The sequence below is a fragment of the Leptosomus discolor genome, chromosome 1 (assembly GCF_034619465.1).
Source record: "Leptosomus discolor isolate bLepDis1 chromosome 1, bLepDis1.hap2, whole genome shotgun sequence".
NCBI lineage: Eukaryota > Metazoa > Chordata > Aves > Leptosomiformes > Leptosomidae > Leptosomus > Leptosomus discolor.
In genome coordinates, this window is record NC_141391.1 from 67,806,144 (window position 1) to 67,820,757 (window position 14,614).

At 46.0% G+C, this 14,614-nt stretch overlaps 1 protein-coding gene across 1 annotated transcript in view; it reads left to right on the top strand.

The window, feature by feature from the left end:
- TMEM255B (transmembrane protein 255B) overlaps positions 1-12,867 on the top strand; it is an 82,397-nt gene extending 69,530 nt beyond the window's left edge. Inside the window, exons 7-9 of the mRNA XM_086482110.1 lie at positions 1,362-1,521; positions 6,923-7,066; positions 12,261-12,867. Coding sequence (XP_086338236.1) covers positions 1,362-1,521; positions 6,923-7,066; positions 12,261-12,428 — 472 coding nt within the window. The 3' untranslated portion in view covers positions 12,429-12,867. The remainder of the gene's footprint in view (positions 1-1,361; positions 1,522-6,922; positions 7,067-12,260) is intronic.
- Positions 12,868-14,614: the final 1,747 nt, after the last annotated feature.

The window sequence follows — 14,614 nt, forward strand, 5'->3', positions numbered from 1 at the left end:
TATGACAGTATTCAGTGATATAATTAAACATGTGTGTTCTGCCATTGTCAGCAATCCACAGGGGACAGCAAGATCTTATGGCACTGGCATGGACACATCCAGAGTGAAGAAGCAGTCTTGCTGCTCTACAGACTTGGCAGTTCCAGTTCACAGGACACCTAGAGAGAAGTAGGAGGAGACAGTGACACGAAGTGACCTGGTGTCAGCCGTGCAATAGCCTGGTATGCAGGCAGGATCACAAGTCAAATTTCCTCAGCCTCATGGCAGCTGAAGCTATAGGTTTATTTAGATAAGCAACGTCTTGTCTCGTGATAGGGCCCAACTGCCACTCAGCAGTGGCAGTGCCAGATCTGTGCCCCACAACAAATGATTGGACAGTTCCAGGAATTACTGTGCTTGGCTTGGTTCTTCCCAGAAATGTTGTGGGTTTCTCCATGGTGCTATCTTCCTCTGCAGAGCTTTCCTTAACCACCATCTTCACTGCTGCCCCATGCGCTGGGGACAGAGGAACAGAAGAGTGAGCACAAACTGCTCCCTTCTGACGGTAATTCCTAACAGTTCAAAAACAGACTTGGCATTTAAAAGATCTTTCCAACTCAAATAGCTGCTCTAGGAGCTCATTAGTGGTCTAGCATTAAGGCAGGTACTAGGAAGAACCACAGGAAACTGTGGTTTCAAATTTTGCAGTAGGATATTTCTGACTTTCGGCAAGACAATGAGGATTAACTTGACAACATGCCTGATTTACAATAGCCAGTGCAGTGTAGAAAATCTAACAAACAAAGATTTCTGAATAGTACAATCCATAGTGTAAAGGCGCATCTTTATACTGTATTGTGTGGCATTTGTTAATTTGGAACCGCAGACACCATAAACAAATGTAGCCAGCTGGCAAAATCTCACTTCCTGTGGTTGAATTAATGCTTACGCAGCTTGCCTTCCCCAGTTTCAGAGATGCCAGCAGATTTCCAGGTGAGCAGGAAAAAAAAAGCAATGCTGGCATGCTTTAGCTGGTAGCTTAATGGCAAGGGCAGCATCCGTATGTCAGGACTATGCCTCTGTTCCCTCAGCAAAAAAAAAAAGAGTCCCTGCTGGTGCACAACACTGATCAGCCAAACTAGGCTTGGTACAAACTAGGCTTGGTATTAGTTAGACCACATGTTTAATGCTGGCATTAGCAGAGCCAATTTTTGTCTGCTGTAGAGCTTTCTCCAATTCATCTGAGCAATGTTTGATGGGAGCATGGATGAAGTACTTTGCCAAAGAGGGAAGTAAGCAGGAGGGATTTGATCTGCTGGTGCTCTCTATGATGCGTGTGAAACCATTCCCACTGCAGTGATGTTATCTGCATTCCCTTCCAGTTCAGAGCAGTCCTCCAGCTACTACGAGTTTCTCGGCGTGAGCAGCTGTCAGGACGTGGTTCACCTCTATAGGCTGCTGTGGTCCTCCACGGTCCTCAACATCATCGGGTTGTTTCTGGGGATTATTACGGCAGCCATTCTTGGGGCATTTAAAGACATGGTAAGGCTCACAGTCTTTTGCCTTCTTTGAGGACTTCAATGCTTGTTGGAGTTATCAAGTGGGTTAAAACCAAGGAAGCGTAAGTGTATGAAGGAGACACATGTTTCCTGTGTGATCTGGGAGTCTGGAGTCGTATCTTTAGGCTAATCTGTTGCCAGCTGCTCACAGCTAAGTAGGTCAAGCCTGGTCAAATACATGAATGGAAGGGGAGAAACCAGGCACCTGGGTGAACACATGCTGGCGATTCACTTAGCGGCATCTTTTTTTTTTTCTTCTAATTCAGCACTGAACACATGGGCCAGCACAAAGTTCGAGGTTGCTAGTTTGTAGCTTACATAAAACTCAAGTCCTAGATGTGACTATTTAAACTTACATAGTTATTTTCCCAAGAACGGGGATTAACTCTGAAGTACCAGTCAAGATTTTGTTTAAACAGTTGTATTCAGGTCACATTAACCTCCTCTTTTGTGTCACTAAGGAATGCCCCCCTCTGACTGCTCCCTGTGCCACACCACCATGTTGTCCTGATGTGCACCACTGCATTCAGAAGAGGCTGTGTGCTAGGAGGGATTCTGTAATACAGTGTATCATCTGCCTAGATTTTCTGACATGTTAAAAAGGTGAAGTAGCTGTTCCTGGGATTATCACCGTCAGTGGTCCTGTTTGCTAAAGTAGTGCCTAAAGACCAACCAAGTGGCTGAATGATTTACTAGGCACTCAAGAAGAGCAGATGGTCCCAGACCAATAAGCTTACAAACTAAACAGACAGAGGTGTGGGGATGGAGGTGAAATGCAAGAGCCAAAGGGAGGTCTGGTAGCAGCACAGGTCATCTTAAATCCATGATGTTTCTGGTGACTATTGCAGAGGAGAAAACTAAATAGAAAGACAGGTGAAATGAAAGAAGAGAGGGATGGAGCAGGGAAGAGAAAGCAAGAGAGAGGTGAGTTGTACACCAGGGGGAGGGGGGGGGGCAGACTAGAGGGAAGGGGCTGCTCAGAGCTGGCATCCAGTAAGCCAAGGACCCAGTCAGACTGGAGGCCATCCAGGCCCTTCTCTGACCACCCAGCGTCCCTTAGCAAGCATGTCCAGGCTATCTACAACATGTTGGGTGCTTAAAACCATGTGACAGAGCAAGGCCATATGAATTACTTGAATTTCACCTTTGTTAAGAGTTGCAAAATGTTTGCTGGAAATATTCCTCTCTCTATCTTAAGGCAAACAAGCACACTGAGCCTTCACATGTGAGAAATGTGCAGCTGAGCTGTGCATTATGTGAGGGAGCTTTTGCAAGGAGTTGATAACAAATTGCAGCCAGCCAGAGTTGTGGATGCCCAATGGGAAGGAGGGAAAGCAGCTTTCCCAGGTTAATTCATCCCCTCCCTGTGAGAGGAGCAATGGCAGAAGGGAACCAGAAACAACTACAGTGGGAAACAAGGGGAAGAGCAGCTACATGGGGAGGGGAGGGTGGGCATTGTCTACAGTAAGTCTTTGGTAGAGCATTGCAGTTTTCCAGTGCTGCTGAGTATTTTCCCCTGCCTAGCAAGTGCCTCCACCAAGGGCAGCTGTGGGAGTGGCTCTTGCTCCCCTGAGATGGGGAAGAGGGCAGAGAACCAGCCTGAGTCCACCTAGTCTATCTCACACAAACTGAGGCTTATGTGGGATTTGGGCTGATGCTTTGTAGCAGGGTGGGCTCCAGCCCAGGCAACACCTCTGTGCTGCATGGGGGCCATCACTGCACTGCTTGTGAGCGATGCCAAACCAAGGAGACGTTCCTGGGACAACTAGGGTCTCCATGACCTGGCATGTTCGCTTGCTGGGAGGCAGAGCCTGGGTCAAGGTCCGAGTCCTCTGACTGGGCGGCATAAAGTGCTGCTTCCCCCCGGCCCAGGCTCGGTTTGAGTGAGTCTGTCAGAGCTCCAGCTAAAAACCTGATCTGATTAAGCTGTTTCATGTCTCCTCTACAGTGGGAGTGGAAAAAAACCCCTCGCTACCTTAAGGGAAAGATGGGGTTGTGTCAGTGACCCCAGCAAGCCACGCTATGCTTGTGAAAGTGTTACTAAAGCAGCAATCCAAAATGCAACAACTGCTCCTTGCTCCTGCCTGTGCTTTTTCAGGGTCCTTTCGAGTAGGGTACCAGAGCTGGTTTGCTAATTTGCTTTTGTTACAAAAGGAGTAACTCCTGGGGGAAGACAGGGGCCAAGAAAACATCAAGCAGAAGAAGGAGAGAAAGGGGCATGGGACTGAAATAAGAAAAAAAATTTCCGAATGTGTGGGAGAACAATTTTCCTTCTTTCAGGATGTCACCTTCCCACAGAAATGCTCACTGGCATTTTGCAGGGAGAGCCGCAAAGCCCGCTGAAACGCCTCAGGGCATTGCTCCGAGGTTGACTTCCAGAAAACACAGGGCCAGGCTGACTAGTCAAACAAAAAACATCATGTTTATCTCCGGGGAACGCTGGCAGCCAGAACATGTTACAAAGGGGAGAGTTTGCAACACAGTGCCGTTGCCTCTAAACCCATCACATTTCCTGGACAGAAAAAAAAAGAAGTGTTGTTTTGGTTGTTGCGGGTTTTCTTTCTTGTGACAAATTCCCTGTAGACCCTGGCACGCTCCCTGTGGTTTTGCTGCCAGCCAGAGGGCTGTGCTGGTTCAGTGAGAAACATTTCATTCCCTCCTGACCCCCAAGGTGTCAGCTCTCAGTGTCCCCTGTGTCACCCATGGGGCTGTCCTCTGTGATCTGCTGGGTGTTGGGGGAGCTGCAGTGGTTACAACAGTACCCTCCTTTTCAGATATAGGATGCCAGCTAGGCAATTACCTTAAAGTCACCATTAGCAAAAAGCAGGTTAAAATACAATGTAAATAGAAGTATGTACTTGAAGTATCCAAAATAGTAAAACACTGTGATTATTTCTTATGGAAGACAGAGGTAAAAAAATGCACAGAAAACTTCACTTGCTGGTACTAAGAGTTAATCTAGAAACACCCTTCCCTGCCCTGCTATTCATCTGATGACTTGTAGATGTTTTCCTGACACACCTTGCCAAGGAATCTGCCTGCCCTGAGTTTAGGTTTGCATTAATCGGAACTACTGATGGTCCTGTGGGGGATGCTGGCTTTTTTTTTCACTAAGTCTCCTTCATGGAGTCCTCAAAGGAATTTGAACAGATTAAATATCATTCCCTTTTCCCCTCTCCTTTTCCCTCACCCTGCTCTAAAAAGGAAAAAAAAAAAAAAGAACCTGTAATTACTGATCTACTCGCCACGTGTTCATGTCTTAGCACTCGTGCAACTAAAGGTGCAGTCTGACGTCAGAAGTAGCCATAGCTCAGAAATAAACACTTTGGCAGGTCTGCAGACCAGCGAGCTGACCTGCCTCGCTCTGCGGCCGCACAGCCCAGCACACAGCCAGCAGCAGCTTTCGTGGCCTGGTGCGGGGCGGCCAGACGGCCCCTCCAGCCACTGCCGTTTCCCCAGGCTCCCTGACCCGAGGTGCCCGCACGGCACTGGCAGCGCTCCCTGGCTGGTTGACAGCTCCTTATCTCTTTGACTTGGGTGGTGTTTCAGTTTAAAAGTGTCTCCACCTACCCTTGTATTTTATGTGACTAATTTAACATAGTGTCATTACTGGAATACTTGATAAAAGCATCTAATCAGCTTCAATACCTGCAAATTGCTCCAGGCTGAGACCAGATAGCCTGATGATAAGGTGCTTTGATCAGTGTTTGGGGTGGATGACTCCCCAAAACTGTCTTCTAGGACTGTTGTGGTATTCATCCTTATCAATTGGAGAGCATTTCTGCTACGGATGGAGAGAACATACGAGGACTGAGAGAGGTTCCTGGGAGAAGGACAGCAGCACCCAAAGGGACCCGCACCAGAAAGCTGGTGACAGATGCAGAACAGGCATGTGTTTCCTCCTGGGCAAAACCAAGTGTTACTTACCACATTTGCGTCCATAGCCAGAAGGATCTGGTTGTGCCAGGGCCTTCCTCGTCCAAGGAAGGGCACGCTCTGGGAGTGAGTCCAGCCCTGGACAGGGTGGGCCATGTCGCTGGCCCCAGACCTTTGGGCCTGAGGCAAGCTCCTTAGCTGCTTCTCGTTAATCCTGTCTGAAAGGCAGGGTCTCTCCGTTTCTCCCCACCCAGCAGAACAGGTAGAAAGATGGTGTTTTGAGGAGGGTGCCTTGAAGATGAGAGATATGCCTTCTCCCATGAAATAGGCTCTCTGCTTTCAACCCCAGCCTTTCTCCGTGCCAGCTCCTGGGGTGCTGAGTTTCTCCAGAGAACTAAGGCCTAGGTTGTCAGGTAACCTCACGTGGTACATCACTGACCTAGACAATGTTTTGATGTACAAACACAATTAATATACTGCTTTCTCAGTCACACAGAGATCTCACACTGTCTCCAGAGGATGCAGTGGTTTATGTCTCTCACTGATAAATCTGCAAGGAAATGCCAAAAGAAAATTCCTGGCTGCTGCTTTCAGCATTTGTCTGGCAACCACCATATATTATTATTTCAGTAAAAAGAAAATTCCATGCTCTCATGTAGAGGAATCTGCTAATAAAAACAAAGGAGAGAAAAGAAACCACTGGATTTGTCTGTCTTTTTGCAAAGCAGGGAGACATGAAAATCTTTCACAGAGCTCTACTGTCCTTCACAAATGGTCATACAGCACAGGGGTTTAGGGTTTAACACAAACCACCTTTCACATTTAGCTTTTGCTCTTTTTTTTTTTTTTTTTTATTCCCCAGCTGTATTAGCTGGTTTAATATGAGCTATTACTTCTTCCTGCAAACCTCATCTCACATTGCAGTTAAGGGACATGCCAATAAAGCCACGGGATATGATGAAAGATTTTATGCAGTAGGAATGAGATACGCACGTGGGGGGCGGTATTGGATGGCCAGCAGCAAATCCATTTCAATCCAAGGGAGAGGGAGCTGTGAAAGAAGAGCAAGTGGTCTGGAAAGGGAGATCTCTGTAGGAAATCATGAGAGAAAAGACATGAGGGCATCAGGTAGCTGCTTTTGGAAAGAGTCTGCAGCAAACTGTGAAGGACTGGGCGTTTGGTGCTGGAGTGAATAAGAAGAGGCGGTCAGAGCTGTATGTGTCTCGGGTCTGCAGTCCTGCCAGTGCTTCCGTAACTGCTGCTAGGGAAGCACCAGCAGTTTTTTTCCAAGGGAAGAAGATTAAAATAGCTGTGTATTTCTGGTCAGAAAATTGACTCCAGATACACCCTCCTCTTATTCTGTCTGCTTGGGGTTTTTTTTGTAGTACCAGTGTTGGAAAGTTAAAAAAAAAAGTTGCTAAATTGCCTAGTTGCTTGTGTTAGGACCGTTTCCTGCTCCAGTCCCCTCTGCGCTATGCTGATATATTGTTGTCTTCTGTGCTCAACAGGTACCTCTGTCCCAAATTGCTTTCAGTGCTGCACCTCCTCCTCAGATCCTGTATAATCCTGCCCAGCAGATCCTGACATACACTGGGTTCTGTCCTTCTGCAGCATCTATTTCTACATATCCATCCTACCCGTTACCTCTCCAGGTACAGTACAAAATGGCACTCTTCCTACTCCGTCAGAAAAGCCTAAGCTGCTATTCAGTACAAACTCTGCAGTGGTAGATCTTGGCTGCTGGGTGTTTGAAACAAGGCAAGGAAGTTGGATCCCAACTGACAGACTTGTCTCTGGGATGACTTAAGTCTGTGCCCAGTACTCATGTCCGTTCTGAGATCTCAGGCTTTCTCTGGTTGTCCTTTGGACTCTGTCTGCTGACCAGGAATTCCAATGTGGGATTAGAGCTGCACTACTGTAGTCATGAAGGCGAACACAGCCCTGTGTAGGGCAAGATAAAGCAGCAGAGGCATGAGGGGAAGTCAAAGGAAGCATCTGATACACACAGGATTTGGCAGAAAAGTTTACACACCTTAGCCCACCTTACTCTTAAGCAGGTAAGTAGATTAGGACTCATCAGATCGAAAGGAGACAAGAAAGGGGAGGAAATAAGAGGTCTGTGAAATCGAGTGATATGCAAAGGATTGTGGCTGGATATTTGTGATATCTTCCTATCACACAAAGTTTTGATTGCCCCAGTAAAGCTATCAGGTGGCAAGATAAGTCATAGGAAGTGTTTTTACACACCAGAGAAGGTTCAGATGCCACAGGATGTTGTAGAAGAGTGTAAATGAGGGGTTAGGGGATTAGTCCATCAGTTGCTGTTAAACACAGGGATTCAGGTGTCACCACAAGTCCCCAGGTGGCTCCTGCCACAAGAACCAACGGGTGCTCAGCAGAAAATGGAGCCCTTTTTCTTTTAGTCTTCCTGTAAGCATCGGCTACAGGCAACTGCTGGAAGATGACAGGTACAGAGCTGCTGTGGCAGCTGGCAGAGGCTGGTGAGCCTTGCTGACCAGAGGCAGCTGGCCTAAAGGCAGGAGGGAAAGCTGCCAGAGATGCAGCTTTCTCCCCTTGCCGGAGAGGATGCAACGTGAGCTTAGTCAACACCGCTTCGCCTCCTTCAGAAGGATGAGGTGCAAGTCGTGCTCCAAGCCTGCGCTGCATCCAGCCCAGAGTTGGCCAGGAGAATGCAGGGAGTGGTGCTGAGGATGGTGTTTGGTTTCTTTTTTGCCCCAGAGTGAGGTGAAGAACGTAGGGTGAGCTGGTAAATAACTGAATGTACTGAGACCCTGGAGCAATCATAGGAGTTTTCAGATTTTTTTTTTTTAAAGCACAGTAAGGCTGTTTTGTTCAGTCTAATGGCTTGTTATACTTTGGCTGTGTAGCGCTAGACCAGTGGGTACCACAAGTTTTGCAATGCTTCTTAACTGAAAACACTGCACGTTTAGCATGAAGTAGCTGTGGACGAGCTCCTGGGCTACATCTGTTCAGGGCCAATAAGCTACTGGGCACAAGTACTGGGACATGATGATTATCCAGACCAGTGAATTGTTAGCGTGCCCCTGGTATGAGTTTGGCCCAGACCACCTAACAGTCTCCTAGCAATGCCCAGGAAGGGGTCAGGAGACGCCAGGGGCAATGAACCATCCCTGGTAGGTATTGTGTATACAGTCACATGGGTTTTGCGGTAAGAGTTCAGCTGTAGCGGTGTGATATGTGCTGTGCCAGTTGCCTTCACAGCCAGAGAACAGTCCTTGGCATGTCTTACTTATTAACATAAATAGGGCGAGGCAATTTTGGAACCCATGGGTTGAGAGGGAAAAAAGAGCACACTTGGAGATCTCTTTTTGTTTGCTTTTAGCTGAAAAGCTGTGCTGTTCTGCAGAGTTCAGTTAGCACATAGCCAAGAGTAGAGAGAGAAGGGGATGAAAACAGATGGAAGAAAGCAATTAAGCTGAAAAGATACATGTAAGTAGTCATGAGGGTCAGTTGTAACCGTTCAGTCCTGTTTCCACTGAGAAATAGAAATACATCATATTTACCCCAAATTCTTAACTGCATTCCAAAATAAACACAGTTATTTTCCTAGACTTCTACATTTTCTAAGAATTGTGTCCATTTGTCTTCTCTCCCCTTCACAACACTGAGAGGCAGATACCACCAGCTGTCCCCAAGCCAGGAGAGGTTAGTGAGAAGCATTTGGCTCCAAAACTGAACGTGCTTAATCCTTTTCCTGCGGGGGGGGGGCGGGGGGAGGGGGGAAAGCAAGCCATTTTCCTGCATGTATGAGCTCATTATGTTGTAGTTTGGAGAGAATTAATTTCTGCATTGATACAAGAGTTAAAAAATCATAACAAACTTATTCAAAACTACAAATGGTGAATGTTAGAAGCAGGTCTGGTTAGGAACATCCAGGAGCTTAACCATCATCTGCTTCATTACTTGAGAGCTGTGGGCTGGAGGCAGGTCTTCATGACCCTCCAAGGAATGCCCAGCTGCTGGATTCAGGCCTTCACAACTCAGCTGGTCCTGGTCCTTAAGGCAACTGCAGGCCCTGAGGCTGGGATTCATTTGGCTAAACACAGGGGCTGCTGGCATGCAGGGATCAGGTAGCCAGCCACCTGGCCCCTGCTGACACTCTGGAAGGGTCCAGGTCCTGTAGTCCCTATGTCACATCTGTGTGGATGTCTGGGATATCCCATGGCATTCCATAGGGCTGGACACCTAGATGTGGGCATCTTTAGATTGAAGAATTGAGCTTTAGCTGTCCACAGTGTGAGACTCCACTTGAGCTGGTCTACCCTTCAGAGTCCACAGAAAGAATGAAGCACTTCCTACATGTTGATTATCTCAGGCTGAAGATATATGATGTGAGTGATATGAATGCACCCTAAAGGCCTTTCCACTGACCAGGGGTAGGATTCAGTTGCTGTGCACTTAGTTATCTATGTTCTTGAACCTTCAACTGAGACATGAACATCTGAGGCTGAACCCCGTATCCTAGGGGTGCAGTTCAGTTGCCTAAAGATATGGCATCTGAGATGGCCTGATGTTCGCAAAATATGCATACAGGGCCAGCTGATGGGAGCCAAGGTCCACATGCCATTCGCACATATTTCTGGAGCAGCTGGCAGAGGGTGCCCCTGGGCATCTCAAAAAGCATAACGTTTTTGCTTCCCTGGAGACCAAGATCCACAAAAGGGCCTCAAGACACACCTTCCCTCTCAGCGTTCCCTTTGGCTCGCTGAAGGTTTGGCTAAACACTGTTCCTAAGCCCCTGCATTTGACATTGCCCTGCAACTGCCCTCAGTTGAGGCAGGGTCACACATGGTGGTTCAGTACAACAGAAGGAGCAAAACCTTCTTCAGCTAAGAGTTATGGGAAAAAAAAAGCGAATAGATGCCACTTAATGAAGTAAAGCAGTTAGCAATCAATTACCGACTAATAACTCCAGTTTGAACCCTCACCTCAACTAGAAGAAATGCACAGCCATAGTTCCTCCTCCTGGGAACATATCCTGCCTTGGGTTAGTCTGGCACGCAACATACCTAGCCTAAGCGATGCCTCCACTTGCATGGACTGAAGCTCCATTAGCTCAAAGACTGAACCTGAGTTCAGCTGTGGCTCCCACCACTGAGCTAGTCTTCTGCTGAATCCAGTATCTCACTGAATAACTGCTTGCTGGAGGGGAAAACAAAGTCTTCCCCAAAAAATCACAACCTGGTGGTAAGCGCTCCTCAGTTCACCTCATACTTTCTTGCCCACAAGCAGAAATCAGCCAAATGCAAAAAAGAAAGGGTGATAACACGAATGCATTTTGACAAGGAGGTAACCAGCATTTCTGCTGTTTACTCTGGCATGTGCTAACAATATCACTCACTCCTTACTGGTACAGTTCAGTCACAACCAGTCTTGCCAACTGGTCAGGTAGATGATTAGCTGTGCAGGGACTGGTGGTGATGACAGCAGTAAGGGTTGTGCCAATCATTCCTGCCAGAGGAGAGCTCATTACAGGAGCAATTCCAGACAGACAGATGGAAAGAGTGGCTGCAGTTTGGGGCGGAGGGGAGGGAAGCAACAACTCCAAAATAAATTAAAAAAACCCAAACCACCCAAAACCACAACAACTACATTTGGAGCTGCTCTAGCTTAGCTGGTCTGTCAGTATACCTTCACTGCCTCCTGGAGAGTTAAAGGGCATAATCAACCTTCCTGTCAGGATGTCCCCATTCTCACTCACTAAGTCACCCTGTGGTACAAATGCAGGACAACATTCTCCGTGCTATGGGGGTTTGACCCAGGGCAGCAGCCCGTGCTCGACTAGAGACCCACAGAGAAGCCAGGCACTGTGGCATGGGGTCTGCCAGCCCCGGGCAGCTCTGAGATGCCATTGTCCACATGCCAGCCCTGGTTCTGGCCTTCTAGATGGTGATTATTAATTTTTTTAGCAGCAGGGAGCAGCATTTACTTGCCCGGATTTTTTTCATTTCCCTTGAAAAAAGATCCATGATTACTATTTTTTTGTTTTGTTTTGTTTTTTTAAATTCCAGGCACTTTAGGCCTGAACCTGAGGGGAGCTGAGCACAACTCTCCTGATGAAGCCCATGGACTGGCATGTGCTGGCATATGAGGGGAGGAGTAAAATCTTGACCCTCTTGAAATCAATGACAAAACTTGGTTTAAAGCAGTGGTAGGATTTTATACAGAATATTAGTCCCCACAGGCGTTGTTTTGTTTTAAGAATCTCTGCTTGTTCCTGATCATGGGCTGCTTCCTCAGCTCTATTTTTCATGCCTCTTTCAGCCAAAGCCTCATTATATCTGAGACAGCCAAAGTGAAAGACCTACAGGGAGACACATGCCTACCTGTAAAATTTTCTCTTAAGAGGAGTCTGCATTTGGCAAAGGCGTAAGACCTTGCATTTATGCAAGTATTATAACTGAGATTAATTACATCTGAGATAATTTAAATTTCACAGTGATGCCTGGAAACGAGCAGCTACACGTAACCTAATCAGCCAGTCAGGTGCAGTGCCTCACCCAGGAAGCCAGAGCATCTTTTCCTGCAGAAATTCCTGTTCTGCTCCATTGCCTAGCTGTATGTGCAATGTCTTGTTAAAAATGACTTGGGTTACAGCTGGATTCTCTCTGGTTTCACTGGACACCATCGCTGCTGTACTTAAGCAGGTGCTTTAAAACGAAGGTGAGTGTTGCGTTGCAATGCATGGGAAATTTAACCATGGGGTATATTATATAACACTTAAATGGCAAACACTTAATGCAGAGCTGCAAATAGGGTTGCAATCCTTTACTGAAGAAGGTATTTTTCTTTGTCTGTATACAGCCTGCCAGCAATTTTCCAGGAACATCATCTACGGACATTTCTTTATCAGAAGAAACTCAGCCTCCATCTCAGTCCAGCTCCAGCTACGGTCTTCCCCCCAATGCTCCAGCCCTCTATACACCGACTTACTTCTTGCCTGGAGAAAAGCCTCCACCATATGCACCATAGAACAAATAATTTATTTGAGGTAGCTGGTAGGCGTTTGTTTTGTTTTTAAGAAACCTCTGGAAATTGTGCTGTGCAGGCACTAGACTTCCCAAGGAGCCCACCACAGAGTGTGTTACGGCCTTTTACCTGCATCTCACTGTGAGCAGAGCAGAACCCTGGACACGTAAGGGCAGGCACATCGCCAGTGGGGTGACCAGTCACCACCCAGTTTGCCTGCAGTCAAATGCAGTGTTGCTTTCTGGCTACCATAAGCATGAGATGTTTCCTTCTTGCTACACTGCAGAATGAATTTTCTTCAGGAGGAGAAATGACGAAAACACTCTGGATACGTGTTCTTCTGCTTTCATAAACCAATATAGAGGGGTTTTAGCCTGTGTTGTCTGAGTGGGTAGTCAGGAGCTCTCTGAGTCAATTATTTTAGGTAGGAAGAGACCAGGTGTTTGTTTGCTTGTAGTATTTATTTAATAACCCTTTTTGGTGAAAGTGGTGTACCAATAAAAAAAGTGTGGCAATTATTTTACAGTAAAATTGACTGTGTATATTTATACTGTACCTAAGGCTGTGTACATTTGTAAGGACAGGAAAACAAAAGAACAGAGGAAAAAGTATCCTGTCGCATAGCTCCCTCTTTCAAGTTTCAAACAGAAAGGTTAATTCTTTTGGGACTATTTTATCTGAACTTTGTGCCAGTCTAGTCTGCGTAGTAAAATGTCATGTCAGTGTACTAAAGATGCAATTTCTAGACAGGTATTTTAAGCTGCACTTCAGTGTTACTTTTGAGTCAAAAAAGGACCACAACTAAAACCACTCTATGGTAAACCTGAGTTACTTATTTTTAAAATGATCAGGACCTGATCCAGGCATTTTACAACTGAAAAAGAACAGATGAAGGGTCAGAATTCCTCCTTTTTTTTTTTTTTTTTATTTTCTCCTATTGTATAGAGACAAAAATACATTGACAAGGCTATGCAGCGTTGACACTGACAGTAATAAAGTCTTGTCCCTGTTGTGTGCACCCTGACCTCTTGCTGTGCATCACATTAGAATCAACTGGGAATTAGAATTAGTTGGGATCCCTCTTGACACACGGCTGCCATATTTTGGGGCAGGAGTGGCTACACCATCATGAAAAGCCATCAGACTGCTGATCCTTTCACTGCATTTTGCTCCTGCAGGAAGGGTGGTGGTGCTGCTTGCTCTATAGCTCTTACAGTCTAGACAGCAGTGAAGCTACAGAAATTTCCTGAAAGGCTAAAGAGCAAAGCAGGGGAAAGGAAGGTATTTCTCATTAACTTTTTAAGCAGCTGCTTCATATTATGAAAATACTAAAAAACCCTACGTAAACAAAACCAGCCTATTTGACAGTTTCCTTTGAAAGGAAGTGACACCATCAGACCAGCTGAAAACAGAAAAAAGAATGATCATCCTTTTACATAATACCTTCCACCTTTCAGTACTAATACACAGAAGATCTGAGGTTAATTTATATGGACCATAAAAGCCATATTTTGTTCCAATTAAGAAGGTTTTTCTGAGATGCAAAGTTTTAGGCCAGTAATGTTAACACCAGTGACAAGGTGCCTTACGTGTATTGTTGACAAGATGAGTGACATGAACCTGGTTGAGAGAAACGGAAGTCAAAGAGGAGACCATTATTTTTCTTTTAAACATTAATTTAACGCATCCAATATGCTTAGTTCTTGTGCAAATGCATGCTGTGAAGAGTGCAATAGCCCTGATCATGAAATAAGTGGAACTTCACATTTACTTCTTTTTAATTGCTATGAATACTACCAGGTGAACCACCTGGGTTCATTCTGGGGACTCAAAGCCCAGAACAGACCTGCTCCCTTTGAGCTGAGCACCTAGACTGCTAACAGAACAAAAGTGAAATCAATGTTTCTCTTAGGCTGAAGCACAGTGACTGAGGAGGAATGAAGGGATGCTTATCACTTCTTTCCTCTTTTCGATGTTATATAGAAGCAGCTACCTCTTCCTCCAGCATGGTACTGCTGTAAGGTTAAAAGACAATTAAAGACAATCCAGCTTGACACAAAAGAACCCCCGTTCTCTGTCATTCTCCAGATTTAAAAATTCTGGCTTTCTCTTCTAAACCACATTTTGGGTTGGGGTGCATTGCGGTCTATGCAAAATATCTTCACATACATGCACACACAGACAAAGTC